The 18466-nt window shown below is 56.7% G+C and overlaps 8 protein-coding genes across 8 annotated transcripts; 3 read left to right on the top strand and 5 right to left on the bottom strand.

Moving 5' to 3' along the window:
- Positions 1–328: 328 nt before the first annotated feature.
- On the bottom strand, positions 329–2368 carry BU26DRAFT_573342 (FAD/NAD(P)-binding domain-containing protein; the record flags this gene model as incomplete). The annotated part of the gene is made up of 4 exons (XM_033834302.1): positions 329–657; positions 739–1391; positions 1479–2065; positions 2179–2368. 4 exons carry the CDS (start codon positions 2366–2368, stop codon positions 495–497), a joined length of 1593 nt encoding a protein of 530 aa, XP_033690605.1. The 3' UTR covers positions 329–494.
- An 829-nt stretch (positions 2369–3197) lies between these two features.
- On the top strand, positions 3198–3920 carry BU26DRAFT_512566 (uncharacterized protein). Its single transcript, XM_033827408.1, has 2 exons — positions 3198–3524; positions 3673–3920. The coding sequence occupies exons 1-2, from the start codon at positions 3313–3315 to the stop codon at positions 3695–3697; spliced, it is 237 nt and encodes a 78-aa protein (XP_033690604.1). The 5' UTR covers positions 3198–3312; the 3' UTR covers positions 3698–3920.
- A 509-nt stretch (positions 3921–4429) lies between these two features.
- Positions 4430–6742, bottom strand: BU26DRAFT_4040 (serine/threonine-protein kinase cot-1). The gene is made up of 5 exons (XM_033822834.1): positions 5988–6742; positions 5692–5935; positions 5386–5642; positions 4837–5316; positions 4430–4772 (listed from the first exon to the last, which is right to left on the bottom strand). Exons 1-5 carry the CDS (start codon positions 6593–6595, stop codon positions 4472–4474), a joined length of 1890 nt encoding a protein of 629 aa, XP_033690603.1. The 5' UTR covers positions 6596–6742; the 3' UTR covers positions 4430–4471.
- Positions 6743–7782: 1040 nt separating this feature from the next.
- On the bottom strand, positions 7783–11922 carry BU26DRAFT_443768 (uncharacterized protein). Its single transcript, XM_033824550.1, has 3 exons — positions 11137–11922; positions 8411–11086; positions 7783–8359 (listed from the first exon to the last, which is right to left on the bottom strand). The coding sequence occupies exons 1-3, from the start codon at positions 11514–11516 to the stop codon at positions 8272–8274; spliced, it is 3144 nt and encodes a 1047-aa protein (XP_033690602.1). The 5' UTR covers positions 11517–11922; the 3' UTR covers positions 7783–8271.
- Positions 11923–12615: 693 nt separating this feature from the next.
- On the top strand, positions 12616–13457 carry BU26DRAFT_557110 (uncharacterized protein; the record flags this gene model as incomplete). Its single annotated transcript, XM_033832421.1, has 2 exons — positions 12616–12899; positions 12947–13457. 2 exons carry the CDS (start codon positions 12616–12618, stop codon positions 13455–13457), a joined length of 795 nt encoding a protein of 264 aa, XP_033690601.1.
- Positions 13458–13732: 275 nt separating this feature from the next.
- Positions 13733–14800, bottom strand: BU26DRAFT_512562 (uncharacterized protein). The gene is made up of 2 exons (XM_033827407.1): positions 14394–14800; positions 13733–14341 (listed from the first exon to the last, which is right to left on the bottom strand). Exons 1-2 carry the CDS (start codon positions 14460–14462, stop codon positions 13994–13996), a joined length of 417 nt encoding a protein of 138 aa, XP_033690600.1. The 5' UTR covers positions 14463–14800; the 3' UTR covers positions 13733–13993.
- A 300-nt stretch (positions 14801–15100) lies between these two features.
- Positions 15101–16231, top strand: BU26DRAFT_412777 (uncharacterized protein; the record flags this gene model as incomplete). Its single annotated transcript, XM_033822986.1, has 3 exons — positions 15101–15379; positions 15488–15939; positions 16051–16231. The coding sequence occupies 3 exons, from the start codon at positions 15101–15103 to the stop codon at positions 16229–16231; spliced, it is 912 nt and encodes a 303-aa protein (XP_033690599.1).
- Positions 16232–16293: 62 nt separating this feature from the next.
- BU26DRAFT_526303 (uncharacterized protein) lies at positions 16294–17911 on the bottom strand (the record flags this gene model as incomplete). The annotated part of the gene is made up of 2 exons (XM_033830692.1): positions 16294–17133; positions 17189–17911. The coding sequence occupies 2 exons, from the start codon at positions 17909–17911 to the stop codon at positions 16294–16296; spliced, it is 1563 nt and encodes a 520-aa protein (XP_033690598.1).
- Between the last annotated feature and the right edge of the window lie 555 nt (positions 17912–18466).

The raw sequence follows: 18466 nt of genomic DNA, 5'->3' as shown, positions 1-18466 counted from the left end.
GCTCGAGATCGACACACACCGATCTTCCAAGATTTTTTTGTACTGCACGACCAGCGTCCATCTGGGTACCTGCATAAGCAACCTTGGAATTACCTGGGCAGGGCACTTTACACGCTTTTCCGCTTCAAGCCACTTGCATCATCGTCGCGGATACGTATCTGATCTGTCAGCATGTTATCGTATCTTGATAGGCGTTACTCGCGGGGAGGAGGACGAGGCTGGCGCTCTGTCATAACGGTTAGATCTCTCTTACATATATCAGACTACAGTTAGTTACGTAGAGAGAGTTGTAGCGCCCATGCACGTTAGTTATCGCAGTACTGTACCACTTACTCTCAGATGCGGTATGGTATGGTATGGTATACTACGAGCCCGACGGACAAAGCAGATGCGGGCCGCTATCCCTTCGACGCGTTCCATTCGCTATTTCTAGGACACTGACTGCGTATACCTGCCCTGGCGGGCTGGCGGCAGCATGCCTCTCGACCTCACTTTTACTTCTTCAAATAGAAAGCAAGGTCCGCCCCGGGTTCGCCCTCAATCTTCGTCCGCCCATTCCCCATCCACCGGAACCTATTCCTGGTCCGCCACTTTATCCGAAAGTCCTCCGGCCGCAAACTCTCAATCGTCTCCTTATATCCGATCGCGCTCCCCTGCCTATTTCACAGCACAAAGTCAGCCCATATACCCCAGTAGAAAACGGCGTCCACATAGCAACGAACGAAGGCATATACATACCAAACAGCAGTAACCCGTCCCTCCACGCGATTATTCTTATACCAACTGCGACACCCGCCCGTCCACACCAGTCTCTCCATAACCTCGTCCCCATACGCATTAAACTGCTCCGTCGCCTCGGGCGTCGGCACCACAAACTTGATATCCTCGGCGGCAATCTTGCGGACCCACCGCGCGATATAGACCGCCGTCCACGACAGCGCGGCCATGAGCGAGCCGTGGCCCACGGGCGCATTCGGCCCCGAGAAGAAGAACAGGTTGGGGAAGTGCGGGCACGCGACCGAGAGGTAGGACAGCGGCTCGTCGGCCCAGTGGTCTGCGAGGGAGAGGCGGTTGAGGCCGAGCACGGGGAAGGGAGGGCGGTGGGAGACGTCGAAGCCGGTGGCGCAGATGAGGGCGTCGAAGGCGTGGTGCGTGCCGTCTGCGGTTACGATGCCGGTGCGGGAGATGCGCGAGATCGGGTCTGTGACGAGGGAGACGTTGGGCTGGGTGAAGGCTTCGAGATAGCCGGGGCCGGGGGTTGCGCGGCGGCAGCCGACTTCCCAGGCTGGGGTTAGTTTTGCGGCGAGGGGTTTGTTGTTGTTGAGGCGGGAGAGCATCATTTGAGATGTTGCTTTGAAGGCGGCTTTTTGGGCGGGGGAGTCTTTCTCGAACTAGGGCCGGTCAGTGTCAGTGGTCAGTGTGACACGGCGCACTCATTCATTCTGTAGAGGGAGGACCACCTAAAAAGAAAAGCTTACCATAGCGAAGGCCTTGTTGCTTCCGTGCTGAATCTCCTTCCGATGCGCCTTCAGTGCCTCGGGGTCTTCTCTAAACCTCCTCTTCTCCTCCTCACTATATAACTTGTTCACCTTCCCATCAATCACCGCACTGCCCAAGCCCGGCGTAATCCACGTCGGATTCCTGATAAAATTCGTCACATGCTGCGCGCTTTTCGCCAGCTCGGGCATGATCTGAATCGCCGAGCTCCCATTCCCGATCATCGCGATCCTCTTATTCGCATAATCGTACGAGTCGTCCCAAGCCGCGGAATGCACTTTCAAACCCTCGAAGTCATGGAGACCCGGGATGTCCGGCCACTTCCAGTGTGAGAGGAAACCCGTAGCGCTGACGAGGATGTTGCACCAGTCGTCGAAAACCGTGTCTTTGTGCTGCACTTTGAGATTCCATATGCCCTCATGCTCATCGAATTCTGCGTGGATGATGCGGTGCGAGGTCTTGACGTCGCGATCGAGATTGTACTTCTTCACGGTGCGGGTGAAGTAGTCGTGGATCTCCTTGCCTCCGGCGTAGAACGCGGACCAGTCTGGATTGGGCTCGAACGGGACTTCTTAGGAGTGTCAGTCCCCAAGCACTTTCTCTAGGTATTGGACTTCGTCGGATAGCAAACTGATGGACTCCCTGTTTTGACATGGCTTAGCAAAGGAAAATCACGCGTACATGTATATATATGCGCCGGCACATCGCAAGCAACCCCAGGGTACGTATTAACCCACCACGTCCCACCCAGCACCTCATCCTTCTCATAAACGCAATGCTCCACCACATCCTCCAAGCTCTTCCCCTCATACCCATACTGCACTTCATACGCCAGATTCATCGCCGATATGCCACCGCCAATCGTGACCATGCGCAGCTTCCTCGGGTGTCGGAGAGGTTGGTCCTGCATTGGCACCCAGCACTTTGGAAGGGGCTTTCCATAGCGCGTCTTTGGCGGTTCTATGGTCTGGAGAAGCGCTTCGAGCCGTTTTTGGGCGGTTGAGCTTGGGGCCTCGACGGGAGGAGGTGAAGCAGCGAGCGTGGGTTCGTCGGCGTTCTTCTGCGAGAATGCCATGGTTTATTTGAAAACGAAGTGATATCCGGACGACAACGTAGGAGATAGACGGGGATGAGTACGAAGTCGATTACTTATACCTTCGCACACTACATCTCCGAGAAAGATGCTGATCCACAGCACAACCACAACGCGGGCACGAATGCGGGGATGGAAGCGCAACACCCCGCAGACACTATTCCCGAGGACCCTGAACCTGACGCTGATGACGTGCTCGAATGCACGCAGACTGCTGGTTTTCTGGAGAAGCTCGGTATACCTCGGCATCTTTTCTTAGAATACTAACTACCGTCGACGTCTTCCTCCATCCCAGCCGGAGTTCTCGATCTCCGCGAAAGCTTACCTAGATTAGGGTGCGGTTCAAGACGCGGATATAAGAAGGCCGGCGACGGGACTACTCTACAAGTAGATGCGGCTCTCTTAAGCGATGAATTACTCCCCTGTCTCCGAACTATGCGGGAAATGAAAAGAGAATGTTTGGAAACTTGGATCAAGCCAAGATAAAGTTCGGAAAGAGCACGCGCCACATTCACTATCGATAAGCACCGTGCACGTCCCATGTCCTCCACGCCAGCGCCACACCTCATCCCGAAAATATCTCGACTGCCAGAACGCTCTCTACTCCGCCATCCCACTCAACTCCTCCACCCGCGCACTACCTCCCACCCACCCAGCCAGCGCACCTCCATATCAACCTCCCTCCAACTCACCCCCCAACCCCAACCCAACCCACCCTCAAAATGTCCTCAGCCGGCTACACAGGCTTCACGCCCTCGGCAACGCAAACCACCGCCGCAAACGCGGCCGGCGACACCTCGAACGTGGACGTGCACGCGCGCGCCGTCTCCTACACGTGCGGCGACTGCGACGGCGACGTGCAGCTGAAGCGCGGCGAGCCGATCCGGTGCCGCAACTGCGGGCACCGCGTGCTGTACAAGAAGCGGACGAACCGGTGAGTTTTTTTGAGTTTAAGTTTGCTCTTGGCGGGTAGAGGGAGATTTGAGAGGGGTGGGGTAGTGGGGTGGGGAGGGGAGGGCGGGGAAGAGAGGATGGAGGGAGGGAGGGGTTTGGGAATATGGGATGGGCTAACGGGTGAATAGTATGGTCCAGTTCGAGGCGCGATGAACGGGGGAAGTTATGACCGAGCGCGGGATATAATGGTGCGGCGCTATGGAGAAATGAGGGCTTCGGGATGACAGCATCAAAGATTCAGAGGACGAAGGCTGGCTTTGGCATGGCGGTGGTCCTCAGCAAGCGGCATGGTGTGTGGCGTTCATGGTTTAATAGCGGCATGGCATGGTAGAAAGACTTTCTCAAATGCATCACCACAGTCACGATTGCAAGGCAGCAGCGCAGTTCCAGGTGTCGACGAGCCTCCATATTGTGATTTCTCTCGTACTCCGCCCAGATGCCCGAGTGTCCAGAATGCTCTTCCACCTTCCACATCCACACCAACCGGAGAATGATCCCACCTCCGGGGTACCGACCAGCAAAATATACGCAACCCAGTAACAGTCCATGACCATCCATCTCCAGCTCCAAGCAAGCAGCAACCAGATTGGCAGAAAGCCAAATTAACAGTCCGCAGGCAGGATGGCAACAAAGGGGGGTAGAACTGTGGTTACGCTATTACTTCAGCTGCGCCCGCGGCGCCTACATATGCATTGCGTCCAGAAGAACTACCATTACTCCGAGAATGACAGTCGATTAGGGCGAGTCTGGAAGAAAAAGGCAAAGGGAAGGAGGTCCAGCGAGAGAAGGTCTACGCCAAGAGAGTTGCGTCGGCCCACATGCGATGCTCTTGAAGTGATCTGATGATGCAGAAACAAAGTCTTGATCAGTGTTAGAATCGTAGCTCATGCCAGGTCATGGAGCGTCGTGACCAGTCGACGTGGGTATCTATGATCCTCGGAATGCATCGAAACGCTTGTAGGTGTAACCGATGAAGGGCAAGCTCATCTCGGCAGCGACATCCTCGCCAGCCTGTGCAGTTTGCGCACGAAGAGCAGCACTGGTGTCGTTCTGGTCGATCTCGTCGATGGGGAAGTACTGAGTATCGATGTTGGACTGCAGCTTAGGCTCAAACGGCGCACGAATGCGACGCAGCTGGTCCCACTGGACGCCACGGAAGAACGGGTGCTGCTTGATTTCGCTGCCGCCGCCGATGCGACCGAGACGATTTTCGGCATCGCAGATCAAGCTGGACTCACCGTTAGCATGCTCTCGCTTACTGAAAAAGAAAGGACAACGAAAAAGGCGCTCACCGCTTGATGAAATCTTCTGCCTCTGCTCCCAGCTGCTGATCCGGTGGAAAGTGCAAGTTCCGCGGCCAGTCCACGATCTTGCGGTATGTGTCATGCGGCTCCTCGGCGCAGAACGGCGGCCAGCCGATAAGACACTCGAACATGATAGTGCCAACCGACCACCAGTCGCAGCCGAAGTCGTAGCCCTGCCCGCTAAAGATCTCCGGCGCGATATAGTCGGGGGTACCCACGGTGGAGTAGGCAAGCTGCCGGCGAGACTTTCTCCAAGTGTTGATCTGCGCACGGTTGCTGACCGTTAGTTGAATCTGGTCTAGGTTCATTGAGTTCCGGTTGTCTCTATTGGACTTGTGGGCACCTCCGGCGAGAAGTTTCTTGTAGTACGAAGCTTCATGCTCTTTGTGGAAACCCGTTGATAGACCGAAGTCAGTGAGCTTTATGTGACCACCGCGGTCCAATAGGATATTGTCAGGTTTGATGTCACTTTGTGTCGTTAGCATAGACAAATATCATCGACGCCGCCCAATGGAACGGGCCGTGTTGTGGCCTTACCGGTGGATGAAACCAAGCTTATGGACGGCTTCTATAGCAAGGGTGATCTCGGCCATGTAGAAGCGGGTGATGTCCTCGGTGAAAATCTCGTACTTAATGAGCATGGTCATGAGGTCACCGCCGGGCAAGAACTCCATGAGCATGTAGAGGAACGTGCTGTCCTGGAAGGTGGTGTGCAGCTTGACGACCCAAGGACTGTCCGACTCTGCGAGAATGTCGCGCTCGGAACGGACGTGGGCCAGCTGGTCCTTTTTAAACTGTTTGAAGTTAGCATCTTATGCACGAAGCTCGGGCGCGAGAACCGACCATCTCAGACTTGACGAGCGACTTGAGTGCGTAGATCTTGCCGTCATTCTTCCTTTGGACAAGCTTGACCTCGCCGAAAGCTCCCTTGCCAATGATCTTTAGCGTCGAGAAGTTCTCGGGCCTCTCCTTTGTGCGCAGAAATCGGAGGTACTCTGCCTCAGCACGGCGCATGCTGTTCTCCTTCTGAGCCTTGCGGGCTTCAGATATAGACGGCTCCTTCATGATCTCTTGCAGCTCCAGCGCTCTGGACAAGTGTCAGTTAATGATGCAAAGAGAAGCAACTGTAATAGGCGCACCTCTGATTCCGATCGCGTGCGCGTTGCACACTGTCCTTGAAGAAGGTGCTGACAAGGTTCACCGACACCTTCGTCTGGCGCAGCACATTGTCCGAATATCGCTCCGGCGTCTTTGGCGGCGGCTCTTCATCATTGAGTGAAGGCTGCCTCGGCACGTGGCCGCCATAGCCGCCATACTGATAACCTCTCTCGCCGGCAGTTCGGGGACGCTGTTGGTTCGGGGAAGGTTGGCGGCCGTAGGGGCTGCTGGAGCGACCGCCACCACCGAGATGCTGGTGAGAGAACTGCTGGGCGAGGCCATTGGCAGCTTCGTTAAACCGCGCAGCGCTGGGCGCCTGCAAGTTGCCCTGCTGTCCCTGGTACTGGGCCTGCTGGTACGGGCTCACGAAGTAGCCGGCGCCGTAGCCATTGCCCTGCTGTGCGCCCCAGACCTCTTGCTGGCCGGCCTGATTGGGGTATACAGGCTGCGGAAAGGTCGACGGGGTGGTGGGAAACGCTCGGCCGGAGTCCTGGTAGTTGCTGCGGTCACCACCACCACCGCCGCCGCCGCCGCCTCCGCCGAAGCCAAAGGCCAGATTCAGCCGGTTGGCCTGCTGCTGGTTGTTCATTGCGGACGGGGAAGCGATCTGAGGAGCCGAGGAGCGGGAGCCTCAGCGGGCGGCGTGTCGTGCGTGCGTAGTGCCGGGGGGGTGTTGTGGTGGAGGAGGTGCCTGGAATTCTTTTTGGAGGGGTTTTGGGGGCTCAGCGCCGTGGGGACTGGCTGGGGAATGGAACCACGGTCTCGCAGACAGCGCGGAGGAGGGGACGAGAGGCGCAGCGGAGGAGAGAGCGAAGTCTTGGTAGGAAGGGAGGGAGACGGGAGTGACCTCAACTCAGGGATAACTCTCAAACGGCGAGTGGGTGATGCTAGCGCTCGGCCCAGACTCTCTGATTCGCCGCGAACGCGGGCCGAAGTGCACGATGAGCTGCACGGCGGGAAGGCGAGCTCGCTCGCTCACCAAGAAATGGGCGAAGGTGAGAGTGCGGGGAGCAGCGTTTTTTTCACATGGGTCCATACGGCGCCGTTACGAATTGAGGCTGCGCATGCATGGTTGCTCTGCTGCTGCGCTTGTGCGGCCTGCACCCCCTAGACTCGAGCGGCAGCACTATCGATAGGGACACCATGCCACCGGCGGCCCAGCGCAGGGCGTGTACAGAGACCACTACGCCCGCCTAACCTTCGCCATATCGCGGGGACGGCATTTGTCTGGCTGGAGGCCTTCTGCACGCCCACGTGTGCCCGCTTCTTTTCTCCTTCTCGAGCACATTCGCTGGCACCGAGTCGCAGCCACGCTCTCCTTCCACGCGTGTGCAGGTAGCACGGCTGCACCATGTCCTCCCAGCGAGCTTTGGACGGGAGGCTATCTGCATTTTCCACCTGTCATCCAAAGCACGGCGTTGGGGCGCATCCACAGCGTCGGGCAGCAGCTCGCTACCCGAGTGTGCTGACTTGCCAATGCAGGAGGATTGCTTTCCATAACCGTCAATTTGTTGCACCACGCCTCCTCGCATCCGACGTCTTCTCCCATTGATTCGCTATATTAATTCCATGCCTTCCCGCCTGGTACGCTGCCCATCGCACTGTGGAACAATTGAATGCTGTATTTGTTCACCACGACATCCTTACGGCCACCAGTGGCATGATACTCCAACCTTGGAAACTATATGGATCTCCTTCCCGCCCGGCCATGTCCCGGGAACTTGGCCGTCGTCTGAGTCAGGTCACTTGCACTGCATGCAGACGAGGTGCGCGAGTACGCGTTTGCATAGTAGCTAGTAGTACAGCAATCCTGCGGATTGACGAGGACCCAACATCCAACCATTAGATCATTACATACACAGTAAGCTTGATGTCAAAGGGGGTACAATAATCCAAACTGGCAAAGAGTCCGAAATTCAATGCCCAGGCTCTCTGCAGGAGCGCAGCCAAACGGAAGGGTATATAACAATGTGGCCAAATGCGGACCACGCCGAATGTTTGTCGACAAGTGTCTTGAGACAAGAAAAATAAGCGCCTGCTAGCCTCGGCGGCCGGTAATCAAGTGTAATAAAGCGATGTGGTTGTGAGAGGATTTCCTCACGAGGGATGCAACCGTTGCTCCTGCGTAAATGCGGTGCCCCAGAAACGCCAAATGTAAGTAGACGGTCCAAAAGGACAGATACTCGATGTATCTGAGTAGAAGGGTACGATTATGGTCGGATAATTATCGTCGTGTCGAATGGCTCGTCATGCCTCGTTAGGATATTAGTTCTGTGCCATCAAAGCCTTCACTTTCTCACGCTCAGCAAGGATGTCTGCTTGGAGCCTCCTTGTCTGCCTCATTGCCTCGTCCCTGCAGCATGCGTTAGAAACAAGTACGAAATGTAGGATCAAGTCAGCTTACCTTTGGAATTGCAGGTCGGCAACCTCAATCTGTGCCATGTTCATCCGGCCAACCACTTCTTCCATCTCGTGGTCAGCGTCCCTGAGAGCCTTCTCGAGCTCTTCGACGCGCTTCTCTAGCAATTCCGTCCTGGTGGCTTCCGCCATCGACATAGCGGGTCCGCTAGTCGTTCTGTCGAGACGAGGGGACCTCTGGGCGAAGACTGGAGAGGAGGGCATTATTGGGGAGCGAATGGTAGGGCTAAGCAGTCCAGATTTGACGCGGCGGAGATGGCTGTTGTGGCTGTCCTTGATTGCCTTCACTTCCTCTTCGTGTCTGGCAATGGCCTCTTCGGAGGACTGTTGGGCGATCATCACCTTCTCCTCCGCTGCCTTCAGCCGTCTCTCCAGCTCAATGATCTTTTCTGTCGACCTTCCCTGCTCTTGCTCACCACGTGACACAGCGTCAGCAAGGCGCTTGCGTAGCGCGCTGTTAGACTCTAGCTGCAGCTGAATTCTGTTGGAAAGCTCGTCCATGCGGGTCGCTGCAGCAAAGAGTTCAGTGCTAAGCTTCTGCTCCTTGCCTAGGTGCTCGAGCTCCGACTTTTGCAGAGCGCGAGCTTGCTGGCGATACTGCTCGGCTTCCTTTTGTGCGAAATCCCGCTCGGCCTCCGCGTCAGATATGCTTTGCTTGAGAAGGTCCAGAGTCCTCTCCGCCTCAGCACCTGCTACGCCGAGCGAGTCTTCGGATTCCATCTGTTTTACGCGGGCGAGCGAGAGAGCATGTGTCGTGCGCAGCTCATTGTAAGCCCTGTCCAACGAGACCGGCTGGTTCTCGATTCGGATCTCAGGGATTGAGATATCGTGCTCCTTCAGAAGGTCACGAAGGGAAGACGTCTCTTGTTGCGCCCGGTCCAAGTCCATTCGCAATCCGCGAAGACCTGTCTCGCACTGCCACTTCTGGTCCAAAGCATCGTCAGCTCGGCGTCTTAGCGAGTTGACTTCCTCTCTGAGATGGGTGACTTCTTTGTGGAAGGCGGTCCGTCGAGGTGTAAGGTTGAGAGCGTTGTCTCTTTCGGCTTCCAGCTCCTTGATACGCTTCTCGAAGTCCCTTTGTTGCAATTCCTGTCTCTGCAATAGATGCTTCAAAGCCTTGTGAAGTGCATCGCGTTGCTCTTCCAGCTCCTTCACGGGATTGCCAGCTATTGGTGCTTCCCGCGGGGAATCAGCCCCTGATCTGTCCTTAACGGAGTTGGACCGTGACAACGACCCTCTCTTGTTAAAACCAGAGCTTCGCGCAAGGGAGTTCGATCTTGATAGGCCGACGCGGGGATTGGTTTTCTTTGGGGAACTGTCTTCTTCAGCGATGGACTGGAAGCGAACCTGCTGCTGCGACATCTCCTGCTGCATTCTCCGTGCGTTGTGCAGCGTCTGGTTCTCACTTCGCAGCTGCTGGATCTCTTGCTGCATGCGAGTTGTTTCATATATTAGACCTTGCGTATCGGCGGCTTCGGACTCTAGGCCTTCGAGGCGGGCCCTGAGTTGTGGGACTACTTCGTCGCGGAGATTGTCTCGTTCATTCCGGTGCTGCTCGAGCTCTTGCCGAAGCGCGGTCAGTAGGTCTTCAAAGTTCTCTTTGACCTGTCGCTCTTCAGCCAAACGTCTTTTAGCATCTTCCAGAGAGGCTTCGAGTTCTTTTACTCTGGGCCCTTCGGCCAAAGGTTTTGAGCCAGGTCGGGTAACCCGATCTTCAAGGTGCTGCACCTGCTCCTCCAGATCCCTCCGGCGCCGAAGCTCTTCTTGTAAGCGCTCGGCCATGTGGACCTTCAACTGTGCACGCTCCTGCTCTGCTTTCCTGCGAAGCATTTCCACCTCCTCCAACTTGCTCTCGGCATCTCCGATGGGGAAGCGGACCGAGCTAGTGCCAGAATCTGAATAGTAGTCGCTGGTTCTTCGGTTGTCGATTGACATTGTGGATGAGCTTTCTGCCTTCCATCGCTCGACTTCGTCCTCCAGTTCCATTTCTCTCCGGATGGAAGCAGCGAGCTCCGAGCTCACTTCCCGAAGCTCGCGCTCGAGCTCTTCGACATGAGCGTTCATTTGGGGCGACGATGACAAAAGTGGCGTTCCTGGGACGTTGAAATACGAGGGTTGTGCGAGAGAATTAGCCATAGGAATGTCAAGTCCCATGGGCTTTGTCTTGGTAGGCATGTTGCTTTGTTTGGGGTACCGCGGAGAAGCGGCCGGAGACAAAGACTTGTCTGAGAATGTTGTCGTTGGCGAGTCAGCGCCGTTCTGTTTGGACGAATTCCAGCCAAAGAATGATGTGAACCCTCCGGCTGGCGATTTCGGCTTAAGAGGCCGCACCTCTCCCCTGTCCTCCTGCGTCTCGTATGGGTCTTCGTCGATGAAGTCCTCCGTCACACCGTCCAGTTTCAATCTCAAGTTTGGCTGGCGTGGCTCGGACGTGTACAGGGGCATGTTTGGCATAGTAGGAGACCGAACGTGCAATCCTTTCGCTGACGCTTTCAATTCCTCTGGTCTTTTCTGTCGGCGTAGCTGGGAGCTGCTGGCTGATCTATCATGCCTTGGAGTAGACGGCGCCGGTGCAGGTGTTGCGTAGGCTAGGGAACTTTTTCGAGGAGCGAAGGGCTGCTTCGGTGCGTTCGCGGTCAGCGGCGTCTGGCCATGTGGGTTGCTACGATTGAGGTCAGTATTCGAGGACACATGGGCTGGAGGAGCGCTTACTCGTCAAGGTTCCGAGGGAGGAAGAGGTCCTCGTCGCTGAGGGGTGGGGACAGCGCTGCGTCTGTACGGCGAGGGTCCTGGGACGGCGGAGGATTAGACGAAGATGCACGTTGGATATTGCTGTCTTTATCTCGAACGACGTTTAGGGCGGTGTTCAATTCAGCCGGAAAACGTCCCACAACGGGCGAATCTGCAGGCAGGGGTTTTCGTCGAACCGGGGACTGGACAGCAATGGGCGGCGCCGGCTGCGAGGACTGGGCGCGAAAGGCGGCGAAGGAGGAGATGGCAAGAGACGCAAGGAAGGCAGGCTTCGCTCGAGGCGGCGAGGAGGTCTGAGTAGTAGAAGGAGCGCCCTCGCGCGGGCGCGTGGAGGCTTGCATATTCCCAGTCAGTCCCCCGCGAATGTCATGGTCTTGCACAACTCGCTCGCCGCGCGTGGTGGAGAGGTGGACGAGGCTGGCCTACTCGCAAAAAAGGGGAGTCGCTGAACCGAGATGGGCGCATGAGCGGGAACGGGTCCTCAGAGCGGTCAATTGAGCAGATCGCGGCGCTGGAATTGGTCGCGCTCGAGGCGCTCGCGAACGGCCGTGGGCGGTTGGCGGTCGCGAGTGGAGGCGGACGCCCAGGGGCAGGGGCCGGCGTGATGCAGGAACGCTTTCTTTTGGCCAATGAACCGTCTTCAGCTAGGGACCCTGCGCTCAGGGCGAGAAGAGGGCCTTGTAGCTGCGATGGACTGATATGAGCGATAGGAGGACGTGTAGGAGGACATTTCGGAGTCCAAAATTGCGGTGGAGGTCAGCACTTGGTGTTGCGCTCTTTGCAGCTGACATGCGCCCTCAGCACTTGTTCATGCCTTGGTCCGCCGGCTTCACGCAGGGTTGAAACACTTCCGGCGCCGTCGTGCGCCCACGCGCATTCGCCGACCACACGTCCATCTCAATATGCACAAAACTTAGTAGCAGCCTAGCATCTCGTTATTCACAGACGGCTGCAACACGAAGCGGGTAGCTAGCAGGCCATAGTTCATCGCTGTGCGTTAGCAGTTGCTCCGCAGGGGAGGAGCATCCCAAAGCGGAAAGCGAGGCTGGCGACGGCAATGACGAATGGGGAAAGTGCCATCCCCACTCCACGCAGGGGCGCGCTCGCGAACACCGCGCTGAGAAACGGCGCGGCAGGGGGCCTTCGCTGGACACATCTGGCCGCCTTGCCCGCTAACTGGAGAGGGGCGCTTTTATGAAGATGAAAAGGAGAGCCCGCAGCGCAATCTCATCTTGCACATCTATCGGCTGGCCGATGGCAGAGGCGCTGCAACTGGCCGGGCGGAACAACGTGCCGCCGACGTCGCTCGTCTCAAGCCGCATCAGCGTCGCCTTCGCATGACCACGGCGCGGCACAATTTGTCAGGCCCTCCCGCAGCTCAACATGCATTCTGACTACACACCTCGCTAGCAGCCCTTAACCACCTCCCAAGCTAGCACAATGGCGTTCCAGTCGCCCCGGCAGTCGCAGAACTTCTTCCAGTTCAACCCCTCTACCCCTCCTCCGCCGCCGCCTAAGCCCTCAGCGCACTCGAGCGGCACCGCGACACCGCAAACCGGGCCTCCACTGCCTCCCCCGCCGGGCCAGACGTCGCAGCCTTACGCCCATCACCCGCAAGCACCTTCCCAGACGTACACGCAAAACCCGTCGCAGGCAGAACCCGACCAACTAGCCGTTCAACCGCCCGAAGATGGTTGGCTGCCGGATGTTTTAAAGGACAAGTCGTACGTCAGTCTTGAAACACATGAAGCCCGCTACTGAACTAGGACAGGACCGTGCATCTCCACCACGTGCTGCAGACGCCCGACCTCCAGCACGCGATTGTCCACAATCCTGAGACAACGCATCCCTCGATACCCGCGTCGACGGCGCCGTTGCAGGCATTGCTGGCCCAGAATGTTGCGCTAGCGGAGTCGCTCAATCAACTCGAAGCCCATCTTCAACACCAGCGCGAGAGCACGCAATCGCGGCTGCTGTCGCTACGAGCACTCGAGCGTCAATGGAGGGCGAAGCAGGCAGAGCAGGATGGGGCATTACGGGAATTCAGCCCACCAGCGTTGTACCAGCGCTTGAGTGCTGCCGTCGGCGAGCAGGAAGCGCTATGTCGAGGGCTTGAAGAGAGCTTCTTGGAAGGGGAGGGCGCTGACGGCACCGGTGCTGTCGCCAGTGACCGCGAAGTGACCGAGTTCGTGAGGAGGCTGAGAGAGGGCCGCAAGATCGCCTACCTCCGTGCCGAGCGAAAGGAGAGATGGGACGAAGGCAGAGTCGGCGGCTGGCGGTGATGGGCTCCCGGACGGATCGAGTCCTGTGTAACTTCGGCTCGTGGAGCGTATCGCGATCGGAAAGACCCGGCAACCGCCTGTGTGACTGTGGCATCCCACGGCGTTTGTCCGAAACGATCGGGCAAGCGAGTGTGGTACACGTTGGCCAGCATCCGCGCAAAAGCCGAGCAGAACGGCATCAAGCTCTCGGCATCCCAACAGGTCAGGATACAGCTTGCGGCGGTGCGGAGAGGGCAGTTTCGCCGATGTGCGGTCGCCGGCTTTGATGGCAATGTAAATGCCAGATGTTAGAGCAGGGTATATTCGCTTTGACTACAGACTATATGCCAGAACAAAAAAGGCATTCGAAGCATGGCCCAGGACTAAACCCCTGCCCGTTTCAATGCGTGTTCGAGGCGATTCGAGGCGATTCTCCTCCCTCCGATGCAACTGGGGTCTCTTTTGCCCAGGCGTGACCATGGACGCAAAGCTGCTCTTGATACAGTATCATACACTCTCCGTCCCTATTCACAAACATAAATCCCATCCTTCGCCACTTATTCCCAAATACCGAACCACCTCTTAACTCTCCTCCTCCTGACACCATCCTCGCCAATGTAATACCTCGGATCCTCGACGTACTCCTCGCCCCTCTCCTCCGCCTCCCGTATCCTCGCCAGCCTATACTGCTTCCGCTTCTCGACGTCCTCCTCCTTCTTCAGGCGTTGCTGCGCGGATAGCTGCGACTGGTGCTCTATGTGCATTTTGTACGTCTCGATGAAGCGCTTGGTACTTTCATACGGATGTCGGAGAAAGTCTTTCCGCGAGGGGACGAGCTCGCCATAAATGGTCTTGGACATGAAGTCCATGTACCAGGCAGCTATTGCTAGGGATACTAGTATACCCTATGAACAGTTAGCGCAGCCCTGGATCTCTGCCCCTACAAGCTCAACGGACCATAGTGATCCACAGATGTATGGCCTTGTTGTTCAGAAACCAGTGCGAGAATGTCCCCGGCGGACTCATCATGTTCGGATACTTCTTCGTGCGCATGCGCTTCTTGTCTTCCTCTGTTATCGGAGGGCCATAGCTCTTGTATTCTGTTTGGCTCCTCGGCGTCCGCTTGCCATGCGAAGGCGGGCGGTATTTGTCGGGCTGTGGTATTACTGGCGTCTGCCTTCGGCGGAATTGTTCGGATAGGGTTTTCGGATTCGAGGATGATGATGCATAGCGGAGAACGGCCGCTGACGGAAGAGGCAGTAGAAGACGCGCTTGGCGGAGGAGGAGGAAATAGCCGCGTGGAAGCAGGAAGCGCGGAATTGACTGCAGGTTAGCCATTGTGTTGTGCGAACTGACACTGAGCGTTGCAGTGCAATTGAAAACGAGATGGTCTGAGAAAGTCGCAGCTCTTCCACCCTCGGCAGATTGTTCTTCCGACCGGCGGTCCCCTCGTTGCTCCTTGCTTGCGCCAGCAGACGCCTGCATAATGCTTATAAGGTGCCACGCACACTTAAGAAAGCGATTGATCGCCGCGGCCGGCATAGATGTTCCGAAAAACTTTGCGGCGCGCGCTATTTGATCTCTTCAGAGCCATCTCAAGCTAACTGTGAGCTTTACGACTGCTAACCAACGGACAGTTCTAACGATCCGGATCCCAGGTCGCAATGCCTCCCGCACCACCCTCCTTTGGTTCCCGAGAATACTGGGAGAAGCGCTTCACCTCGAACTCGAATCCTTTCGAATGGCTAGAAGCGCCGACAGCACTTGACCCGTACCTGGTTGCTGCGCTGAAAGAGACAACGGAGCCAGAGCTGGAGCTACTGCATATCGGCTGCGGGACGTCGTTACTCTCCTACCACCTGCGAGCGCATGTCCCAAATCCGGAACACATACATAATCTAGACTATTCAGAGGTCGCAATTGAAGTCGGGAGGAAGAGGGAGGTAGACATTTTCAAAGCCGAGCCGGAATTGCTTCGAGGGAAGAACCGGGATAGCACAGCTTCAGAGGCAGATTCAAAAGATGGCGAAAAGCCCAGCGAAACCAATGAGCGCCAGACCTCGAAATCACCTCCGCCCGATGCACAGGAGCCAAGGAGTGCTTCATACATGCGCTGGTCGGCCGCAAACTTGCTCGACTACTCCTCGCTTCTTGAGGCCTGCAAGCCGTCCGCCTATTCGATCATCGTCGATAAGTCAACTTCGGACTCTATAGCGTGCTCGGAGGATCTCGTCGTTCCGCTCCCGTACCACATTACAGCAACGCCGAATCCAGCGTCAAATCCAAATTTGACTGAATCGCCCGAACCACTTCACCCTCTACATATTCTCGGCGTACACCTAGCTCTCCTTACGAAACCAAAAGCTCGATGGATATCGCTTTCTTACTCTATGGATCGATACCCCTTCATACCTCTTCCTCCACCAACGCCTCTACCCGCCCGATCGGGGACCGGAGACGCATCGACACCAGCATACGAATCAGAGCCAATACCCACCCCTACGTTGTGTCCAGCACCAGCAGCAACAGCAATAGTAGAAGAAGAAGGAGACTCGGAAGAGGACATGATCCTCGACGATGATCTTGACGATATCCCGCAGAGAGTGATTGACAGCGGGTTCCCGGACCCCAGCACGCTCTGGACTTTGATTGGCAAGTATGATATAGAGGTGCCGCAACCGCAGTCACCGAGCGGAAGTAATGGTTCCACGACGACGCATAGACCCAAAGTCATGCACTGGGTGTACGTGCTAGAGAGAACAAATGTAAAGGTCTTCGCTAGAAGGGAGTCATGAGAAAATGGAGTCAACGTCTAGAGATTAATTCATGCTACTCTAAAGAACCACAGGGTATCGCTTCAATTATACACCCCAGGCGCCCAGCTCCGTCTCACCTCCGCATCATCCCTCCCCTGGAAGAAAATATCCACCTGGTTCGGTTCCCCGTTCTTGCCCTCGCGATAGTCATACCGTATCCTCTTCCACAGCAACTTCGGGTGCATCTTGATCTCATCCCCCGATAAATTCATCCCCACGCGCCCAATCCGGTTCACGACCGGACTCAACAACATCGCCAGGCTGAAGAAGCTCTCATCCCGTATAATCGACTTGTTCCCAAACGCGATCAGACACACCAGCGCCGCAAGCTGGATAAAGCAAATGCCGCCCAGCAAGCCCAGCACATACGGCCAGTCCACCGTTAGCTGCTGCCCCTGCATGGGCCTGCTGTTCTGATTCTTCACTGTGTACCGTATCCCATGATCATCGAACGCAGCCACCGCGCCAATCGTAAATCGCGACAGCAAATCCTCCACATCGTCTTTCGAGATAATCCGATACGGGCTCCACTTGCTGCCGCGCAGGTAGCTGCGCGTCTGCCGGTCGTCCCAGCCGTTCAGCGCGTACCCCGTCCAGGCCATGGATCCGGCGGCGATGCGCGCGAAGTCGTCGTTGCCGTAGATGTGCTCTTTGTCCGAGTCTGCGAGGTTGGTGAAGTCGGACTCGCCGCCTGTGATGTGGGAGAGGGTGCTGTTGCAGAGGAAGAGCGAGGGATACTTGATGTCGGCGTTGTCGCTGTCCTGGAAGACGGTGAAGTTAGTACAGCGTGGGCCGCAGAACGCGTAGGTGCTGCCGATCCAGGTTATGGAGCCGGTGGTGCGTTGCGGGAGGAGATAGTGTTCCCAGTCTTTGCCTTCTTCCTAGGAGGAAGTGTTAGTAGCTTGTAGAGTAGAAGGGTGGATTAGGGGGACTTACTCTCCCCTCCATGTACATCGGACCATCGTCGGGGTCGACATACTCGCCTCTTGTCTCTAGCTGCTCGCACGTAGCGCGGGACTGCACGATGCGCGACGAAACGACGTAGTTCGTGTACTGGTGCTCCGGATTGCGGTTATAGAACTTGTACTCGTAGTACCCATCCGCCTTGTACAGCGGCGTTCCAGGCAAAGACGACAGATCCGTCTGCGTCTCGTTCAGCCTAAAATTATCCGGATAAACAATGGCCTCCATCCCCGCCACCCACGCCGCTTCCATCGACGTGCTATTTGCCCACCAGGTCGGGTCGGGCGTGTCCAGGCTCCATGTGTTCAGATCCGCAACGAGCACATTGCCGTAGGTCATGAGGGGCACCGCATCCGAGGGATCTACCGGCCAGAAGAGAGACAACGCCGCGACGAGGATCTGCGCGCCGATGTTGATCAAAATCCAAAGCAAACATGCGATCCAGGTGAAGCGGGTGCCGTCGTCGCGGGCCTCGCGGAACCAGGGGAGTTTGCGGAGCGGTTTTACGCGGCGGATGCCGGGGAGCGAGATGATCATTAGCTTGCCGACCTTAGTGAGGGTCTCCAAGCCAAGGATGAGGTCGAAGACCTCGAGCGAGACGTAGCGGCGCGTTAGCAGGTACCAGCGCAGGATGACAGCGTAGCGTTTCAATGACGATGCGAGATTTAGACCGAGGCCGAGAGACAGTCCGAGCATGATGGAGTTGAAGACGCGCACTTGGGTCTTGTTCATGATGAAGGGTTCGCGGAAGCCTTCGTAGGCTTTGAGGGACAGGCCGATCAGGATGCTGAAGCCGAGCGTGATGAGGAAGCGGTAGGCGCCTGTTTTGAATAGGAATTTGCGGGACTCGTGGTGGTTGTAGTGTTTTGCATGGCTGATCAGGGAGCGGGTGTCGCTGTCGAAGGTGGACCCGTTGTTAGAGGGCAGGAAGCCATAGTCGCCATTTTTCGTGAATAATGGGGATTCAGTGCGGCCGGAGGTCGGCTCGTCCATGTGCTGCATTGCGATGTCGCCATCATCATGGCGGATTTCTGGAGGGTCGTAGGGTCTGTCGTATGCGCTTGGTGGGCTTGGTGGGGAGTTTGGACTGTGTTCTCTAGGAGGGGAGTTTGTTGGAGCGTATTCGCTGAAGTTTCTAGAGTGTTTCCGTTCGATTGTCGGGGAGAGAAGATCGGGGTGGTCCATGCCGGGTTACCTAGGGTAGGCGGCCGCCAAGTACTTTTGGGTCGAGAACGGAAAATGGTGTTTGAA

The sequence above is a fragment of the Trematosphaeria pertusa genome, assembly GCF_010094035.1.
Source record: "Trematosphaeria pertusa strain CBS 122368 unplaced genomic scaffold BU26scaffold_1, whole genome shotgun sequence".
In the NCBI taxonomy this organism is placed as follows: Eukaryota; Fungi; Ascomycota; class Dothideomycetes; order Pleosporales; family Trematosphaeriaceae; genus Trematosphaeria; species Trematosphaeria pertusa.
The sequence above is the reverse complement of the archived record's forward strand: the minus strand, read 5'-3'. Positions and strand labels throughout refer to the sequence as shown.